Source organism: Mustela erminea, chromosome 12 (genome assembly GCF_009829155.1).
Source record: "Mustela erminea isolate mMusErm1 chromosome 12, mMusErm1.Pri, whole genome shotgun sequence".
NCBI classification, from domain to species: domain Eukaryota; kingdom Metazoa; phylum Chordata; class Mammalia; order Carnivora; family Mustelidae; genus Mustela; species Mustela erminea.
Genome location: NC_045625.1, coordinates 22,707,654 through 22,720,740, shown reverse-complemented (window position 1 = coordinate 22,720,740; position 13,087 = coordinate 22,707,654). Strand labels below are relative to the sequence as shown.

Sequence of the window (13,087 nt, the reverse complement as noted above, 5' to 3'; positions counted from 1 at the left end):
GTGACACAAACATCACAGTCACAGCACACCAAAGAGATGCTAAGACATAAGACATGGGTGATTATCCCTGAGCAAAACGCAGGAACTTCCCTGCTGAGCCTTTGGCTGGGGCAGGGATTTGAGGTAGGGCTGTTGGTCCAGCACAGCTTCGGCCAAGCCCCATTGACAAGAGTTGACAGGCAGTGGTGAATTCCAACTTTGCCAATTGCTTATTCTTCCCTCCTGCTGCTGCTGAGTCATTAATGAGGCTCTGGGCTGTGATGAGCTCCGTCCCCACATCGTCAGCGGACTTCTAAGAGCGCAGCAGACTTCTCAGAGTGTTCATTCAAATTCAACCCTAACGTCTTGTATGGGTTAGAATTAAATGTGGATACAGGTGAAGGGGTCCCCAATAACACTGGCTTAAACAAGATGCTCATTTGTCCCTCCAGTAAAAATCCACAGGTGGCCATCTCTCTGAATTCCTCAGGGACCCTGGGCTGCTTTCAGTTTCTCCCTCTCCTATCCTTGTCCTCAGAGTTCGAGATGGTAGTTCGAGCTCCTCCTGCACACATGTGCGTTTCAGGCCGAATGATGAAGGAAGGGCTAAGGAAGGTTCTAGGATCTTCCCTCCAGGGCTTCCACTTACAGCCCTTCGGCCAGAATACGCCGTACGTGGCTACAAAAGAGGCTGAGAAATGCGGTTGTTATTCTGCATGGCTGTACGCTTAGCTAAACCTTAGGGATCACTCTGCTGTGCGAGAAAGGTTGGAAATCGGTGAACAACGAACGGTCTCGGTTACGGGTTCCCTTGTGCTGGATACACAAAGATGTGGGCAGCCCTCCTCTCCTCTGAACACAAACATTCTTCCTGAGGTTCTTGTTCTGGGAGGTTGGCCAGACGGGCGCCCCACTTGACTGCTCAACTATGAACCTGTAGTTCAAGAGAGGAGAACAAGACCTCTTAATTCGGCGGCCCAGCCATCCGCCAGCCTCTCCCGTTGTTCTGGGAGAATTTACTGAGACTCAAAAGACATGGCAGTGAGCAGCCGTGTTTGGCCTTTCACGGTTTGTGTGTGTCACCCTGGCTCAGGTTTCTCAGTGGAGAGGAAAACTGCAAAGGTTCACTCCACTGGCTTAGAGCTTCTCCCAGAAATAGACCTGGGCGCCTGGGTGGGTCAGTGGGTTAAAGCCTCTGCCTTCGGCTCAGGTCAGGATCGCAGCGTCCTGCATCGGGCTCTCTGCTCAGCAGGGAGCCTGCTTCCTCCTCTCTCTCTGTCTGCCTCTCTGCCTACTTGTGATCTCTGTCAAATAAATAAATAAAATATTTTTTAAAAAATACCTTAAAAAAAAAAAGAAAGAAAGAGACCTGTGAACATTTCTTTACCACTCTTGCCTCAGCTGACTCAGGGCTGAGTTCCTCCATGGGAAAGCCCACAAGCCCCCGTTCCTCTTCTTACCTTACTTGTCTACTCCTCCCACCACCCCCCTCCCCACTCCTGGGCCCCAACTCATATCATCAATGCCCCCAGTCCCACTGGGTGGAAAGTTCCATTTGCCTGGGTCTTCCCATGTCCCCGAATGGGGCCCCTAGAAGTCATGGTGTTTGCTGAACTTGACCTCTGCACTTCCAAACAACAGCACTCAGACAGCGAATGCTGCAGGGAAATGAACGTCACCTAAATCGGGGCACTCTGATCTGAAGGTCAGCGCTGCCAGAAGAGGGAATGGACTGCCTTTAGAGGTGGTGAGCTCCCCGTGCGGGGAGGATTTCAAAAAAGGGGTAGGATGACTGCTGAGTGGAGTACCGCTCGGGGCTTCATGTTTCTGAAAAGCAATTAGATTACATAGCTTCCACTCCTCGCCTGACCTTCTGTGGGCATGAAAAATACATTGTGTTGCATTATGCATTCTTCAGGAAACCAGGGCAAAAAGAGGAAGTGGTCATAGGGAGGTAGTGGAAAGCGGTGGCAAAGAATACCAGTGCTCCAGCCAGACCACCAGGGTCTGAATCCTGGTCCCACATTATCTTTGTGACCCTGGGCAAGTCAGGGACCCTTCTGCACCTCATTTCCTTCATCTGTGGACTATTGTGAAGCTTAATGCTTGTAAAAGACTTAGACACAGCGTCTGGCACGCAGTCAGCACTCAGAAATTATAGTCATTACTATTGTTGTTGCACACAAGCAATATATATGTAACCCACACAATATTAGCATTCTGAATATCGTAATGATTATTCTCACCACCACTGATGGAGAAACAAAAACACAGCATACCACAGGGATCAGGCAAAATCCTCTGCAGGCAGTAAGACTAGTGGAAACCCAGTTTGTATTGGTCTGTACTCTTTTGGAGTGGACTGAGAGCCGCCCACACGAAGGAAACATTTACTGGCTCCTGTAAGTAAGAAGGTTAGAGGTGTAGCAGAGAGGGTCAGGGGAAAGAGTAGTTAGAGCATCCACGGCCCAGGGTCCCTCTCAGGCAGCCTCTTCCTTGTTGGAGCCTTGTTTTCTCCCACTTCAGAGAAGGGGAGGTCGCTCCTCCCCAGAGCCCTTCAGATCTGGTATTTATTTCTGGACCAGACGAGGCAGGGCAAAATGCAAGCACCGATTGAGCCAAGGGGAGGAGCCATAGGGAGGGGCCAGAGGGATGCGGGATAGAAATGCCGAGGACCTCTCTGAGACCATCGTGCTGGGCCGTGTCAGGGTAGAGCTGGCAGTACCTAAAGAGGCCATATGAGGCTACATGCTCCTGGGTGAGAGCGGGGACATATTCTGGGCCGTGGCCTGTACTGGCTCCTTGGCCTGGCATGTCTTCTCTTGTTCACTTGGTGAGTGCATCCTTCAAGGCTCAGCTCCCATGTCACCTCCTCAGTCAGGCTTTTCTCACCGCCCTCTGGCAGTTGGAAATTGCTTTCGGCTGTGACCTCAACAGGGCCTTAGACTCCTACAAATCTGGAGCTAACAGTCCAGGTGCCTTTTGAGTTGACTTGTGACATTATGTGTCTACCTGACAGTTTTGGTCACTTGACCGAGGTCTCGGGAGCTGAGACCGTGGCTGACCTTGCTCTCTGTCCCTGAGGCTTTGGGCAGGGCCTGATGGGATGAAGGTGCTTGCAGAAAGCTGGATGGATGAATGCATACATGGATTTTGAAATGAGAGTGACTGATGGGCCTCACAGAACCAGAGGTCTTTCGTATCTTCCTGCTGGTGAAGTCCGTTGGGGTTAGGGGGACTGTGTAAGGCCATCTGGACATGACTGGAACTTTATCTCCAGTAAATTAAGCCTGCACAGGTGCAGTGTGTTCCCTCTGCTTACGGCCTGTTACAGGTTGGTTTGTGCTCGGAGGAAACCGAGCGAGCCGGTCTGAGGCTGCCTTGTGCACCTGGATCAGCCTTAAGAGCCTCGATTAACCTGGCGTGTAAATTACACTTCCTGCCCATTCTTTATTTTTAGCTCAGCAAGATCTACTTGACTCCTGCAGGCAAGACTGCTTTAAATTTCAGTCATGAAACTACAAAGCCCGAGCATCTCTAGCCCGGCTAGGATGACTCTCATTAACCCCACGATGCTCCGTTTCTTGGGACGCTCCCCAGCTCTGGGACTTAGGTTTGCCATAGAACGATGGTGGCCTGGGCCATTCAGCGCCCTCAGGACCCGGCCCCAGCCCACATGTGCACTGGTAGGGAAATCTGCTACTCGGACCGGACCTGCCTACACTTAACCAAACTGTCGATTTCCCACGTTCAACCCCTAGGAGGGAAACTCATTTGTTGTTACTGCAGAAGTCGAGTTTTGTTGCTTTCTCTCCCTCTGTCTCGTTCGCTCTCTCTCCCCTTCTCAGTTACACAGTATCATGACCCAAATCTTCAGTGCTTGACCTATATAGCTGAGAGGTCTGAAACCCGCAGCGCCAGGGGCAGGCTATGGAGACAGTCGGTCATACGGTGGGCATCCGTCCCCGGAGGATTCTTAAACACTTGGGGCTGCTTCACTGGGAGACAAGAGCAACTTAGAGTCAGCCTTTCCCCCCAACCCCTTTTTTCAGCCAGCCATTCTTAACACGATTTTGTTTATTTTAGAATCCCCGGCTCCGAGTCCAGCCACACAGGGTCCGAAAGTGTTGGTTGAGTTGAATAGAAATCCACGCTGGAGTGTGTCCTTTTAACCCTCCAGGGACCCGGGAGAAGCTGGCTCCTTTCCCGTGCCCCAGTCTGTGAAATGCTGCCTTCTCAGCACTAGGTCAAAGGAGGGTTTGTTTGTTTTTTTGTTTGTTTAAATCCACTTAATGTTTTATTCTAGTTAGACAAGGAATATATGATTTTTTTAATTGGGGAAAATATTAAAAATTATGAAGAACAAAATTAAAGTTTCCAATACACCATTACCCAGAGGCAACTACTGCTGATGTTTTCCTATTTTCTCAATCTTAACTCCTCATGACAGAGGGGCCTGTATTGCTCCAGATTTTTCTGAGGATTGAGGGGAGGAGGGTTGAGGGTGGATTATATTCTTTCTAATCTTACAGCTTCAGGCCTTCTTGGGCTATACACACACATATTCCAAATTTACATATATTATTGGGATATGTTTTATTAGGATATATATAGTCACAGGTATATGTCATATAATACATATGTATATAACATGTATCCATATAATATATAAATATTTGAGCTCTATCAGCTGTTGCCGTAATAGTACTATATGACTACTCGCAAACTCCGTGGGTTTTTTTTTAAAGGTTTTATTTATTTATTTGTCAGAGAAAGAGCACAGGCAGACAGAATGGCAGCCAGAGGCAGAGGAAGAAGCAGGCTCCCTGCTGAGCAAGGAGCCTGATGGGGGACTCCATCCCAGGATGCTGGGATCATAACCTGAGCTGATGGCAGCTGCTTAACCAACTGAGCCACCAGGCGTCCCACAAACTCAGTGGTTTAAAACGAATGTCACTTATCATTGCTCACACTCCAGTGACTACACTGGTATTTGCTGATCTAGGCTGGGCTCTGCTAAGCAGCTCTAATTTCAAGTATAGGTCCGACTGGGCCTGGCTTCTTACTCTGGTTTGGGCTCCAGTCTACTCCCCATGTGTTTTTCCCGAGGCCAAGGCTAGAGGGACAGCCACTGAACAGAGAATCTCTTCTCTTGGTGCCGCCAAGGCACGCAAGGACAGAGCCAGCTCCACAAGCACCTTCGAAACGTCTCCTGTGTTGTGTCTGTTAACATCCCAGTGGTTAAGGCAGATGACATGACTGAGTCCATCGTCCAGGGGCAGGGAAGTACAACCCACCCACCATGAAACGAAATCACATGACCAAGACCAACATCAGTGGGTCAGGGATGTATCCACTTCCCACGGAGGTGAAGAGGGGAGGGAGGGAATATGTTTGAGACTGATAGACTCTACCGGCGTTTCACATACCTGCTGAAGAACTCTGTCCGCTGTGATTCAGTCTGCTCAGAACACAGCGGGCGAGTACTCTCACCCAGTCTTCTTGGGAAGCCTCCTCCAGTGTTCCTCTACCCATTGAGCTAGCTCCGTTTCTGGATCATCATGACCCATTGAGCTAGCTCCGTTTCTGGATCATCATGACCCATTGAGCTAGCTCCGTTTCTGGATCATCATGCCCCATGTGTGTTGTTCCCATTGCACACTCATATCCCTTTCCTTGATTCCCCCAGAATAATGTACACAGAGGTGGGGAGGAGATTTTGCGACACATCTGGAACAACAAAGTTCTTTTTTTTTTTTTTTAAGATTTTATTTATTTGACAGAAAGAGAGATCACAAGTAAGCAGAGAGGCAGGCAGAGAGAGAGGGGAAAGCAGGCTCCCTGCTGAGCAGAGAGCCCTATGTGGGGCTCGAGCCCAGGACCCTGAGATCATGACCTGAGCTGAAGGCAGAGACTTAACCCACTGAGCCACCCAGGCGCCCCTATCCTTTTGTTTAGATGTCTGTGTCACTCGGCCCTGTCTCCTGTGGATTCGATTTGCATCTCAGCCTGCACACAGCCTCTCAAATCCAGGCTTGCTGAAGAACTCATCTTGGCCTCAGCAATCCTAGAGGTCTCATTTGGCTGAGCCATGTCTTTTTGCAACTTGGTTTTGTTTCTTTGACTCTTTTGACATACGTTACATTGAGCACTTGAGCCTTGCAGCCCCACGATGAATGGATTATCTAGAGGGGGAGATGAATGATTTCTGTGTGCTGTCGTGTTGGGTTGGGAGTTGCTGGACCTCAGCATTATTGAGATTTGGGGCCAGATAATTCTTTGTGGTGGGAGGCTGTTCTGGGCATTGTTGGGGGTTCAGCAGCATCCCTAACCCCACTACCCACTAGATGCCAGGGGCAGCATCCCCACTCTTCTCGAGTCGTGGACAACCAGAATGTCGGCAGACATTGCCAGATATCACCTGGGGGAAAATATCACCTCGGTTGAAAACCATGGCTCTAACATGTAGTAGACTTAAAAAGACCTCTGATAAACCAAAATAATGTGCTAATAAGTGAGGGCAGTGTTATTACCTGGTGCTGCATCTGTGAAAGCCTCATAGGCTGGCTGGTATCTGTGCTGAGACCTCAAGAAAGGTTAGGATTTTGAGATGGGTTTCTCGGAGGAGGGATTAACGTGGGGCACAAATGGGCAAATAAGGAGTAGCTCTTGTCCAGAATGTAGACCATGTTGGCATGGGAGGCTAGCTACTGGAGGGCCACCTAAGTTGTTATAAAGTCTTTCACTTCTCCCAGGAGTGAAATGATAAATATATCTGTGTTCGTTTGGAGGGAAGATGATTGTACGTAGAGTTTGTCTTCATAGCCCAAAGTAATTGCTACAAAGTCTCATCCATTGACAAGTCATTTCTCAGATATCCAGGAAGGAAACCTCTAAGGGGCACAGTGTATCCCTAAACAGACCCATGCTTGTAGCTTGATGTCCCTTACCCCTCTGAAGATCTCACTCTGGACTCCTCCTCTTAGGTCTTAGTTGAACAAGCTTGGTTAGCCAGTTCCCACCAGCAGACTGGAAGATAGAAGTGGATGGTGATAGGACAGATACAGATGCGCACAGACTCTGCAGCAAAGCTCTCAGCATGGCAGAGGGGAAAGAAACGAAAAGCAAAATTGAATGAGCGGACAAGTATGTTCAGGCCAAATAAATCTTTAGGCAGGGGAACATCCAACCCTTCATAATCCTTAGGACATTGCTGTGTGACAGCACCACCTAGGATGCCAACTGAGGCAATGTTTCGCAAGGCAGGAACTACGTGAAATACTCTAGAACCCGTGTGGTAAGAGGTTAACCCCACGGTCAGGAGTAGGGTCTAGAGTTTGACTTCTGGCTTGAGTTCTTGCCTCAAGCCTCTGTAGCAATCAACTGGCCCCTTAATTTGGCCAAGCCTTACTGGTCTCATCCATAGAATGGGGATTCCCTACTCAGAAGGTCATCAGGAAAGTTAAATAAAATCCACTGTGTGAATTCTGAGCTCTGTTCTCACCACGGATTTCGTACTCAATAAAAGCTAACATTTAATACTGTCATTTCATTGAAAGAATAAGCGACTGAGACCTCTCCCAGATTGAAACTGTTCTGGAATATTCCCAGGGTCTCTTGTCAGTGCCCGGTTTTCCCTTTCAGAAAATATCTAGGATGTCCGTGACAACTGAGAAAGTTCCAGTTGTCTCAGTTACCCTCCCCTTCCCCCTTCTTTGGGGCAGAAGAGGACGGGCCACTGAGGGCGATGACAGCAGGCTTGCAAGGATATTGCCCACTAGCCTGTGGCAACCTATTTTCTTTGAGAAAGAAGAGCAGTTGTTCTGAGATGACTAGAAGAGTAGGAATCTATTTTCCTTCGGCCCTTATGCCCTATTCTATGCAAGAATATCTACCGCCAGATTAAGAATGGGCACACTAACAGAGTTCCAGGGGGAGACGCCCAAGCATATCACAAAGCAGTGGCACTGAGCGAGGGGCGGTCGCTCTGGGATGCTTTCCTTTGATCACTGTCTGCGACCTGGCAGAGCTGAACACACAGGGTGCTCTGTGGGGGTGCTCTGGCCTGGTATTACACCAGGAGACAGAGACTGCCAGGAAGTCACCCCACAGGAAGGAGCTGCTCTCCGGCCCAGGAGTAGCAGGACAATAAAGGACCCTGTTCTCTGTTTGTGTGTTTTCCAGGCTGGAGCAGGAAATACAAGCGCTAGAAAGTGAAGAGTCCCAGATATCTGCCAAAGAGCAAATCATCCTAGAGAAACTAAAGGAGACAGAAAAATCCTTTAAGGACTTTCAGAAGGTAAAAAAACAAACAAACAAATAAAAAACTGATGTGATTTCTCGAGATTATATCCCAGGGAAAGTGAGCACTAACAAATTGGCACCAGTGGGGACAGGCCAGTTAGTACTGATGAGATGTCAGAGCCCCACACACACTCCATGAAATGTGGTGCGCGTGTGTGAGGACCCCGGCCATCTCCGACCCTGACAGTGGCCTATAGTCAGTCAGGTGTGGGACCACCTGGTCTGCTGCGAAGCACAGACAAGAGCCTGTAAATCAGCCCCATCAACCTATTATCCAAACCCTTCATATGCCTGGTTCCTAAAAAGTCCTCTCCCTTTGGACTTCAGAATTCCTAAGTCAATTCTTTTTTTTTTTTTTTAAGATTTTATTTATTATTCATTTGACAGACAGAGATCACAAGAAGGCAGAGAGGCAGGCAGAGAGAGAGGAAGGGAAGCAGGCTCCCTGCTGAGCAGAGAGCCTGATGCAGGGCTTGATCCCAGGACCCTGGGATCATGATCTGAGCTGAAGGCAGAGGCCTTAACCCACTGAGCCACCAACGCGCCCTCCAAAGCCAATTCTTATGAAGCAGATTAGACCTGCTCCTTGTGGCTTCCATCTAAATCTTTCCTTTATAAAAAGGCCAGAGGCAAAAACCATATCCAGTGGATATGAATACCGAATAAACAGAGTGTAGACACTATGGAAACAGGTGGGATCGTGTAGCACATAGGAGAGAACCCATAAAGCCAGCAGTCTCTGAACATCTCAGGACCTTCCTTCCATTTTGTCACCCACCTACCCAGACCGAAGAAACAATCCAACCAAATTAATTTTACGATGGGATTTTCCGATGTCACTTCTCCCACAAAACCAAGGGTATTTGCTGGGTAATTGACATAAATCCCTACCGGGAGAAACTCAGTATGAGGTGGAAATGCCAAAACTTTCCCTTAAATTTCAAGATCCCAAACAAATTTCCCAAAAGAAAAGAGAGTATTGGGTTTATGCACCACAGTCAAATTCTGGACTTGGGGGAGAGAGACGGGTTAGATGGTTGAGGGATTGTGTCCCCACATGTGAGTAACGCTCTGCCCTGCTTTTGTTTCCACAGAGCTTCTCCAATGCGGATGGAGGTAAGTGGAAGTGTTCTCTGCCCCCATTCTTTAGAAGAATCTTATCCCGGTCAGCTTAGTGGGTTTCACGAACACAGGCTCACTGGGAGATGCGATGTGTTGGCGTGTGAGGCCATCAGAAAGAAGGAGCAGCTCTCTGTGCTGGGCCCTGAGGAGGTGCACATCCCCAGGCTTGTCTGCCTCCTTCTTCAAGGATGGTTTCTTGACTCACCATTTGTAGTCTTCTACAGTTGGCCTGGCTCCTCCCCTTCCCATCCGGTCCTCCAGGTTCCCTGCTTGGGCCTTTCTTGGAAAGCTGCTCCACCAGGAGTGCTAACATTGGGACCAGGTCCCTGGTGAGAATGAGCCCATTGGTGGCCAGGGCTCCAGGTCACGACAGACATCAGAAGGCCATCACCTGGTGTTTAGGTAACTTTTCTAAGGCCTGTGTTTTTACTCGGAATCAGAAAACTGCCATTTCTTCAGCCTCCCAGGGTAACAAGGCTGGGCAGAACTTCCCTCCCTGTGTGGCGACGTTGGCCTTGAACCCATGAAGGGTGGGAGCAGGGCCCTGGCTTCCTGGTCCCATCCTGGCAGGAGTGGTTCTTTCTTCTGTTCCCCCTTCCCTTCCATGGCCCTAACCTGCCTCTACTGACCTTCCCTGTCGCCTGTAGTCAGGTGTGGGACCACCTGGGGTGGTGGGGGATGAACTTGGGGTTAGGGGATGAACTTGAGGTTGTGTGTTTCTCGTCCCTCACCTTGCTTCCCTCACTTAAGCTACAAACTCATGAAAACCACTCCATTTGCACTTTCACTACGGCCTTCAACTAGACTTGCTTTAAAAGGCCGGGACTTGTCAGAAAGATCAGATGCCATCTGCTCTCCTGATTCTTATAAGGTCAACCTCTAAACTATGAAGAAGATCAGGAACCAGAATAAAGGTTGGCATCAGTGTTTTCTCAGTGTCATTTGTAAATATAAGAGCAAAGACTTATAAATGCAGAGATGGGTCATGTATTTTTCTGGATTAGCAAAAATATTTGCACTGAGGATAATTCTGACTTTAGCCAGAAAAAAGTATTATTTTATTTTATTTTATTTTATTTTATTTTATTTGGTGGGAGAAGTTGGTTTCTAGCAAATAAAAAAGGAGGGAATCTGGATTTGGGGGCCCCAGGGATCTTGGGGAAAGTAGTAAAGTAAACTTCATGTTCCCAGCACAAAAGGGCAGAGACAAATCAGGGCCAAACTAGTAGGGACTCCTGGGGGAGGACCTATGACATTCTAAAGCCTTCTCCAGGGTGTGGCCAAATCAGGGGTCTTGTTCTGTGCTTTGGGAATAGAACATGGAGTGAAGAGGTGGTCCCGTGTCTTTGGGGCCTAAGGGATGGCAGCCGGGGAAGCACAGTGGGCTTCCCTAGTGCTAGGAAAGACCTGAGGCAGTAGACATAATAAGCAATCAGTCAGTAAGTGTGAGGCTGGAGTGGGGCCATGGGACATGGGCCCTCAGACACCTACATGCTGAAAGGGTACACACTGACCTTTCATGCTTTTACCTCTTTTTTCCCCCTCTTCTTTCTCAAACCAGAATCTTCCCTAGACTTTTCTATATAATTAGGGAAAAGAAGGAGCCTGAATGTCACATCTCTGGGATGGCTCTGTGGGGCATGGAGACCCACATAGCTTATGACTTGTTAACAAGCAACACAGAAGGCACGTTATAAGCCCTGCGTCTTTCATTTTCAACATGAGCTTCTTTCATTTCCTCCTGCATCACTTCCCATGATGGGCATCCCTTCACCCAGCAGCTCATGGAAGTGGGAAGAAACTTGATTGTGACTAAAAAGAGCCTACAGAGAAAATTGCTCTGCTGACTCTGTCCTCAGTCACTTTTTGACAGAGGTGACCTCGGGCTCCAGGATGCAGACATTTTAGGGATCCCGGGAAACAGTCAGGGAAAGCTTTCTGTGGTCTTACTGGTCACCCTGGATTATGGCTTCTGCCATCTCTTCTTATTCCTCAGTCTGCGCGTACCTTTCCATCACACCACATCTACTGGCAAAGAAAGGAGTTTGAAGGAAGGACCACATGCTCCAAGAGTGCGGTCAATGTTTAGCTCAAATTGTCGTTTGAGAGTACAAAGTGAAGCATATCCAGTTGAGAGACCCTGGAATATCTGATTCATTTCCCATTCTTTGGTTTCAAAGGCCAAGACCCTCTCAGAATCAACCATGTGTTGTTACTAAGAACTAACCCCAAAGTGTCATAGAATAATAATGCCTTGAGAAAAATACCCTACTTCTGAAATGCTAACTACAGAATCCAAGGCCAACTAGGATTATAACTGTGCAAGATGGTACAGATAACCAGCAGAACATCCCTAGTTTAATGAGGTGCCAAGGAGATGGCTGCTGGCAACCCCGCTTCAGGTCCCTGTGCATGTCCCCGTATGCATGTCAGAGGACGTGAAGGGACAGCACTGCTAAGTCTCCAATGGCTTTGGATTGCATGGTCGTCCTGGACATCAAAAGCAATGTATTCCGATCTTGAGTAGAATTCCCTGGCCATGTACATTTCGACCCCCCTCACTTTCTCCCCACCCCCATACTTTTTTTTTTTTAAGATTTTTATTTATCTGTTTGACAGAGAGAGACACGGAGAGAGAGGAACACAAGAGGGGGAGTGGGAGAGGGAGAAGCAGGCCTCCTGCAGAGCAGGGAGCCCAATACGGGGCTCGATCCCAAGCCCACGGGATCATGACTCAAGCCAAAGGCAGATGCCTAATGACTGGGCCACCCAGGCGCTCCCCCCGCCATACACTCCCGTTATGTGGCAGAGCCTTCATCAGTTGGGCGGGTTGTTACCACCACCTTAAACTGGCAGAATGTCTTACGTAACTGTAATTTCCATGTAGCATATGTCTTGTGATAACTGCTCTTCGCCCACCGAGGAGCTGGGGTGAAACCTTTGGCCAGAACTTGCAAAGGAGCATGTTGTCCCAGGCCTGTCTCCGCCCTCGCTGTCTGAGACCGATCTTGGGTTTCCATCCCATCCGGGTCTGCGGGGGCCGGAAGCCATCCCCACATCAACCCCTTCACAGGCGCTGCTGGGAAATCTCAGTGTTTTCAGGTGCCCATAAATCATGCGTTCTGAGGAATGTTCCTTTGGTTTCTCCAGCTCTGTCTGTGCGTGTCTTTTCTAGTCACGGTAAATATTTCAGCAGCACAAGGAGCACTCATGTGACGTGTCTGCCTTGGCAGTGACCGTTCTCTGCCTTCTCTGACCATAGACCACCCTGCCTTTGGCAGGAAGAGGGCAGGTTACTGACTGAGTCCGCGTGAAGAAACTCTTCCCAAGGAGGCTCTGGAGGCCCTGTTACTTATTCCTGGTGTTGGTCTGTTGGCTGCCTCCCAGTAGCACAGATTTGCGTTGACTACTTCATGCTATCTTGAGGGGGCTGGCTGCCTCGTTCTCCTTCTGGAACCCCATCCTCGCCACTCCCTCATCTCAGCGGGAGTCTGCAGTCCCCACCTTCCAAGAGCTGTAGTCCTCAAGCTTGTAACCAGAGACCTCTGGGCAAAGGGGTTGCCACCCCAACCCACACTGGGCAGGGAGCTGCCTTCTGGGGGAGGCTGAGGCAGAAGCACTGGAATCCTGTTCTCTTTCTGAGGTAGATGCCCCTGCCTGCAAGTGTCTCTTGTTTCTGGCT

General features: G+C 49.0%; 1 protein-coding gene across 7 annotated transcripts in view; it reads left to right on the top strand.

Moving 5' to 3' along the window:
- PALM2AKAP2 (PALM2 and AKAP2 fusion) overlaps positions 1-13,087 on the top strand; it is a 481,551-nt gene that overhangs the window by 264,031 nt on the left and 204,433 nt on the right. For all 7 annotated transcript variants that reach the window (XM_032306714.1, XM_032306709.1, XM_032306711.1 and 4 more), the window contains 2 exons: positions 8,164-8,278; positions 9,378-9,399. In XM_032306714.1, coding sequence (XP_032162605.1) covers positions 8,164-8,278; positions 9,378-9,399 — 137 coding nt within the window. The remainder of the gene's footprint in view (positions 1-8,163; positions 8,279-9,377; positions 9,400-13,087) is intronic.